We start from the raw sequence: 7,814 nt of genomic DNA, 5'->3' as shown, positions 1-7,814 counted from the left end.
GTGTATTAAATAAATTCAGTGCACACAGACTGACGTAGTTTAAGTCTATGGTTCTTTTAATTGTGATGATTTTGGCTCACATTTAACAAAAACCCACCAATTCACAATCTCAACAAATTAGAATACTTCATAAGACCAATAAAAAAACATTTTTAGTGAATTGTTGGCCTTCTGGAAAGTATGTTCATTTACTGTACATGTACTCAATACTTGGTAGGGGCTCCTTTTGCTTTAATTACTGCCTCAATTCGGCGTGGCATGGAGGTGATGAGTTTGTGGCAATGCTGAAAGGTTTCTTTGACAGTGGCCTTCAGCTCATCTGCATTTTTTGGTCTCTTGTTTCTCATTTTCCTCTTGAAAATACCCCATAGATTCTCTATGGGCTTCAGGTCTGGTGAGTTTGCTGGCCAGTCAAGCACACCAACACCATGGTCCTTTAACAAACTTTTGGTGCTTTTGGCAGTGTGGGCAGGTGCCAAATCCTGCTGGAAAATGAAATCAGCATCTTCAAAAAGTTGGTCAGCAGAAGGAAGCATGAAGTTCTCCAAAATTTCTTAGTAAACGGGTGCAGTGACTTTGGTTTTCAAAAAACACAATGGACCAACACCAGCAGATGACATTGCACCCCAAATCATCACAGACTGTGGAAACTTAACACCGGACTTCAAGCAACTTGGGCTCTGAGCTTCTCCACCCTTCCTCCAGACTCTAGGACCTTGGTTTCCAAATGAAATGCAAAACTTGCTCTCATCTGAAAAGAGGACTTTGGACCACTGGGCAAAAGTCCTGTTCTTCTTCTCCTTAGCCCAGGTAAGACGCCTCTGACATTGTCTGTGGTTCAGGAGTGGCTTAACAAGAGGAACACGACAACTGTAGCCGAATTCCTTGACACGTCTGTGTGTGGTGGCTCTTAATGCCTTGACCCCAGCCTCAGTCCATTCCTTGTGAAGTTCACTCAAATTCATGAATGATTTTGCTTGACAATTCTCATAAGGCTGTGGTTCTCTCGGTTGGTTGTGCACCTTTTTCTTCCACACTTTTTCCTTCCACTCAACTTTCTGTTAACATGCTTGGATACAGCACTCTGTGAACAGCAAGCTTCTTGGGCAAAGAATGTTTGTGGCTTACCCTCCTTGTGAAGGGTGTCAATGATTGTCTTCTGGACAACTGTCAGATCAGCAGTCTTCCCCATGATTGTGTAGCCTAGTGAACCAAACTGAGAGACCATTTTGAAGGCTCAGAAACCTTTGCAGGTGTTTTGAGTTGATTAGCTGATTGGCATGTCACCATATTCAAATTTGTTGAGATTTTGTTGAGAATTTGTTGGGTTTTTGTTAAATGTGAGCCAAAATCATGACAATTAAAAATAACCAAAGACATAAACTACTTCAGTCCGTGTGCATTGAATTTATTTAATACACGAGTTTCACAATTTGAGTTGAATTACTGAAATAAATGAACTTTTCCACGACATTCTAATTTATTGAGATGCACCTGTAGAAGTTTCTGCGTATTAACAAAGTAAATCGGATAGTAGAAAGCTTTTTAACATCGATATAACCACGTAACGCACAATGTCATCATCTACATCATCAACTACATAAATGTTGAGAAATGCGATTATAAAATAAAAAAAAACAATAATTTGATTAATTCATGGCTTTCATTTTATTATTATTAATGAAACAAACAATAAATGCCGTTTTGACTATTATGTGGAGTGGAAGCTGTAACTGTCGTAGTTTGAAAAGCTATAAAGCGATAATGAACATCAGAAAGTGTTGAAAGATACAGCACAGCTTATTGGAATCTATAAGCTCTTGCCCAACACCAAAAAAAAAAAAAAACCCTCACTATTTATAAGACCAACAAGAACACCACTGCTCCTCAGTTATAGCTTGTTTTTTTATTTCATTTATTTTTAAAACTGATGAATAGCCTAAGTGTCCGACTCGACTTATGGGGAGAAGGTATGCATGCTTAAATGCATAATGATAACAATTTAAAATATATTAAAAACACCTCACCGGAATTTGAAATAAGGCAAAACCAATTACTTGAAAGAGTAAAGTTTATTCCATTTCCTCATATTGTCCTCAGGACATTCAACCCTCTAATCATTTAAACACATTTCATAAATAGAGATCTGGTCATTTGTTGGGTAGACTGTACAGCATAAAATCCTCAGAAGTGAATATTAGAAAAAAAGAAAGAAACAAATGGATCACATGTGTGGATTGTGGGTTATATATTTACAACATACAATAGAAGGGGGAAGAAAAGTAAAGAATTAATGAGCATCTACTGACACAATGCAACTGCAAAGCAACCTGTTAAAATTACATGTTAACAGCATACGGGGGGATATTTAAAGAGATTTATAAATATATTCAGATGATTTGCAAGCATGAGTATACAACATTACTCTCAACCAGACAGCAGTTTTCAGCCCCTGAAACAGAGTAAGTGCATATGACCGTTGGTAAAGAAATCTCCCGAAACAAAATCATAAAGAATCAGTGTAGAATTTCTAAATGCAAACAATATCATGCTGTCTAAATCTATGTAATTGTTGTTGCTGTACACAAGGATATTATACAAATTAATCACAACAAATATGATGTGAATACTGACAATCAGAAAAATTTGGGTCATTTTCATGTTGGACGAGAACCTGAGACAAGTTGTGCATTAATGCCAACGTATAATTCCCTCAAATCCATTACAAGCTTTTCCATTTACCGTCAATGGAAATAACCCTCACCAGAAGGGAAGGAAATTAAGTGATGCATTGTAAATAGGCCATAAAAATGTTTACAAAAGGCCCACAATGATATCTGAAATGACTCAGGCATTCTTTAAAAAATGGAGGGGAATAAAACACCCAAACCTCTCACTTGAAAATCATACAGTAATGCTACACATCTACTAACAAAAACCAAAACACAGTGTCAGGATTGTTCGACTAGTTAAGCTTGATGTTCATGATGGCATCGTGGAAATCCTTTGCAGGCCCTGATTTAAATACTCCACATTTGCAGTATTGTTTTTGTTCTTTTTCTTCATTCATCATATTATTGAAATGAGAAAAGTGTACAATTATTATCTTATCTTACATGTACTGAAGCACTTTACATGATGATTGCAAAAAAAGTGGCGTATAATCATATCAACCCAAGACAGATAAAAATCATGTTCCAAAAGCATATTATAACATGATTATATACACACTTTGTCTAAATAAGATCATAACAGCAATGTTTAGTGCAGCTGATGTTTATGTAGCGAGCTTTGAAACTGAAGACATGATTTGACCTACAACCCTTGTTATATACTGCATTTCCACAACTATATAATCTTCTTTCAATAATAGCCTCCTGCGCTCCAACAATAAATATTTATTGGCTTAAAACATTTGCAATTAGCATCTTTCAATTGGAATAACATAGCAACATGTACAAATTAAAAACAGTTCTGAGTGCATCATGCGGAAGTCCTGTGGCTTCAAAAATTGCAACATGTATGTACAGAGATAGTCTTTATAAAACTGATTTTGGGTATGTGTGAATGGGAATGTTTGAGTACATATGTACTGTATGTGAGAATGTGTTTTAGTGCAGGTAGCCTTCCTTCTGAACCCTTCACAACAAAGGTTCAATTGTAGAAAAACCTTGATATATATGGCGCGTATACGTACAGTACGTCCCTTAAGTACGTCAGAGCAAAAAAATTCTCTATTTTCCACTTGGCAACATAAAAAAATATTGTGAAGGGGCAAAAACCCATTGACGTCTCAGGCCTAATTCACATAATACAGCCAGTAGATCAAGTTGAAAAGAGAGAAAGCTGAAGGAAATATTATCCGTGACCATCGATCGATGGCGTTCACGTCTGTGAGGTCAGGGATTTTGATTTTGAGCTGAGAAGAGCGTCTACGTAGCCGCGGTTTCTTGGGCTGCGTGTTCCTGCTCATGCTGTGGCGGCCATCGGGCCGCGCAGTGCTCTGTTTACGATACTGGATACCTGAGTTATCGAACACCATTGAAGTGGAGTTTCGGGCCTCGCTAACGCTGGTGGTGACCTCATTCCCGGCCACCTCATTGTGGATCTCCATTGTGGTCAGAAGGATATTTCCCTGGGAGTCCACCTGCAAGCACAGACAATCCTGGTTACCACATTTGTCTTTAACTTTATAAAGCCTACTGTATTATATTTGGTAAAAAATAAATTTTTAAGGCCATGATCAAAACTTTGCTGAAAAAAAGCTTTTTTTTTTTCTCCTTGTTGAATGTGAGCTACATATTCTCTTAAATAATACTACGAGCCATAAAAATGTGATGTATCAAATTAGATTAAAAAAAAAAATAGATTATCTAAAGGTTCAATAAACTGATACATAAATTAAATTTTTGTTTCATATGTCAGGCTTTAAATGGTTACAGAATTGTAAAAACTGAAGTATTAAAAAGTACTTTTCTATAAAGTTGATAAATAAAAAATAATAATAATTAAAAAAAAAACAGTTCTTTGCACAAAAGTGAAAGACAACTAGCTTCACGAGGCTATGTTTATCACAGTCTTGTCATTTGAATTAGATTCATCAGTTGCATTATGTAACCACTACATTGGAATGCTCACGAGAAAAAATAATAATGGTATATATGTAAATCCCTGCCATAGACACGACAATTGAAAAGCACTTATCTTATAATCTCTAGTACTACAAAAACATTAACATGCTAATGCATCATTGTAGTAACAGTATGATAATTTGATGCTCTAAACAAGCCACAATTTCAAAAAGTAATATTCAGTATAATTACATTGTACAACTGTAAGCTCAAATCATATTTAGGTTATAAATGGTTGTTTTGTTAATGAGCTGAATCGCGACTACTGTAAAAAAGAACAATTTGCACAAGTTGGTAACATCACAATGATCATATTAGAGAGCAGAAGTTTTCATCTATCAAGTGTAGCTTTAAAACTGTAATGTAACCTATATATATTTATATATGTCATATTCTTATTTAATCAATAAAAAGAAATGTGTTTATCATATGGTGCACACACAGAACAGAATTAAAGTGGATTAAAATAAAATTAATGTGGCTTAAAATAAAGGAAAAATGCTAAATGACACAAGTAATTGCTATTTTTCTGAAAAGCAAGTTCAAGCTATTTCACAAGAGGAGATCCCTCCATGAGATTGATTGTTTATTTACTGTTACCTCAGAGTCCCCGCAGTAATAAATAATTCGGAAATACATTATAGCAAAAATATCATTACGGCTCAAGATCACGTCGTAATCTTGATCAGTGTTTGTGATGGGGTGAATGAGAGAACAGCAACAGTACATTACAGTAGCATATTGTTGTGCTGTGGGATAATAAGCACTGAAGCAGAATATTCAAATGACTGAAGGACATCACAAGTGGATTTCTGGTAATCTTGCTGAACTTTCAACTGGACCAGAAATCACACCATTACATATGAACGAAGAAAATAACAAAGAAACAAAAGCTGGCACAAAAGAACTTGTGTTTGGAGTGGTTCTCAACTAGTTTTGAATCAGGACCCAATTTGTTTTTACATGGGATATCAAGCAGTGACCCAAAAATGTAATTTTAAAATGAAATGTCTCTAAAATCAAACGTTGTAATTTCTTAGCATTGCATGAACTGCATTAGCAAAATTCTTATTACAATAAAATATTTAATTTGACAGAATAATGTTTCTGTCAAAAGATGTTTCTTGAATTTTAATGGTTTCATGCATTACAGTCTACCAACTGCTTAATACCACTGAACACTCAGTTTTGGACATTAACAATAAAACATATGGGAAGCGTTTTCAAACTCTCTAAAAGTTAATAAGCCTATTTTTTCCTAGCTGTAAGAACATATGTAGGTATGACCCACCAGCTGAGAAACACTGCTTCACAGTAAATGAGAAGGAAACTGTTGCAAAGAGGATTTCAGGAGGAAGCTTACAAATGTTGACAAAACAGCCAGCAAAAACACACACTCACCCCTTGTGAGTGATGGTGGCCTTGCACCTGATTGGACTGTTTAACAGATGATGGCTTGCAGTTGCCTCCCTCCTGAACAGACTGTTCAGAAAAACACAAACAAGAGTTGGTTCTTCATCTGTTATAACCACAAAAATCTCAACTCGAGTTTGGAATTTGTCTTTTGATTAAAAGCAAAAATTACATATTTCAGGACATTGTGGTTGTTGCATAACTATTCATATGCGGATGACAGCGGCCATACAGTATTTCTGATACAATATTCCAGTCAAACATGCAGGAAGAATAATGAGTTTAATCAGTAGTGGGAGAGGATCTTATAAACTAAAAAAAGAAAGAAAAAAAACGGCAGCATTTTCCAGCAGAAAAGTATACTGTACCACTTGAAAAAGTGCAGCATGAAAACAGCATGTGGCTAAGCAAACATGTTGCTTCTTTTTATCATATTAACACCATGTCCTAACCAGATACTTAATTTTCATGCTATTGTATCATATCCCCCAGAGGTACCATAACACAACTTTTCATCTAAAAAAATGAAACACGCTAACACTCAATTCTTTAGCACACGATACAGTCATTCTCCAAACTGGCATGATTGCAATAGATCAAAATGACTTTTACCTTGTTGCCGTCATACTTGTTGCGGTCATTATTGGCTTTTTCAGCTTTCTCAGCCAACTTCTTCTGCATTTGAGGCCCTCGTCCAAAGAAAATGTAGTTGACAAAAGCATATTCCAGCAGAGCCAAGAAGACAAAGACGAAACAGCCCATCAAATACATGTCTATGGCTTTGACATAGGGGATCTTCGGAAGTGTTTCTCTCAGGTGGGTGTTGATGGTGGTCATGGTCAGCACAGTGGTAATACCTGTATGGGAAAATTGCATTTATTATTATTAATAATAATATTTAAGTAATATTAAATAATAAATAAATAGTAAATATTACATTTAATAGTTCAGCAAAAATAAAAAGTCATTTTTTTTATAATGTTGCAGAAGGAATATCATCATACAAGTTAGAAACACCTTGAATTTTCATTTTGGAGTAAACTATCCGTTTCAACGTATGGGCTATGAAGTATAAGCACATTTTATGTTTTACACAGACAGTCATTCTCAGTACAGCCAAGTGTAAATAATTCAAAAGTACAAGCTTGTGGAAGGCAGAACACATTGACACTAAAATTTGAGGGAAGGACTCAGCCAGGGATGAAAGCGCTCTCATTTGACACCTCTGTTCTAACGCCCACCATGAATCTGGACTCTGAGAATGGGTGCTACAGATTGAGTTCTGTCACAATGTTTAAAATGCCAGATCCGAGCCCTGCTTAGTAAACGGAATTACACAACCACAATGCTGTCAAATCTAGCTATGAATAATCCACTTATGATGGTAAATGTCTGGTTAACTTCATAATTGATTGCAATACCAAATAAAATGCTGTTTTAGCCTTTAACTGACAGCTTCCGAACCTTTAATTGCCACTACAAAGCCACAATACTGCACTCTTTTGTATATTATGCATTATGTGAGTGCTAACCTTATTAGCTGATTATACTGGATTCATTTGTACCAAGGCCAGATCTGAGAAATTAAGAATAACATACAGGGTATAAAACAGCATGACTGATCAAATTGGCCACAGCTGAAGAGAACAGCCCAGCACTGCTGTGGTATTTTTTTTCCTTGAGTGTCTTCCTCCCTTTCCCCAAGTTTTCCCAAATGCTATTCATATTTAATAGAATGTCTTATATTATAGATTATATTATATAAATAGA

At 35.7% G+C, this 7,814-nt stretch overlaps 1 protein-coding gene across 2 annotated transcripts in view; it reads right to left on the bottom strand.

Moving 5' to 3' along the window:
• Positions 1-2,053: 2,053 nt before the first annotated feature.
• The window catches only part of gabrb3 (gamma-aminobutyric acid type A receptor subunit beta3), a 62,446-nt gene continuing 56,685 nt past the window's right edge, over positions 2,054-7,814 (bottom strand). For both annotated transcript variants that reach the window (XM_042758514.1, XM_042758515.1), the window contains 3 exons: positions 6,657-6,901; positions 6,033-6,113; positions 2,054-4,147 (listed from right to left, as the gene is read on the bottom strand). In XM_042758514.1, the coding sequence (XP_042614448.1) occupies positions 3,800-4,147; positions 6,033-6,113; positions 6,657-6,901 (674 nt within the window). In that variant the 3' untranslated portion in view covers positions 2,054-3,799. The remainder of the gene's footprint in view (positions 4,148-6,032; positions 6,114-6,656; positions 6,902-7,814) is intronic.

Source organism: Cyprinus carpio, chromosome A6 (genome assembly GCF_018340385.1).
Source record: "Cyprinus carpio isolate SPL01 chromosome A6, ASM1834038v1, whole genome shotgun sequence".
NCBI classification, from domain to species: Eukaryota; Metazoa; Chordata; class Actinopteri; order Cypriniformes; family Cyprinidae; genus Cyprinus; species Cyprinus carpio.
Note: the sequence above shows the minus strand (reverse complement) of the source record. Positions and strands in the feature narration are given on the sequence as shown.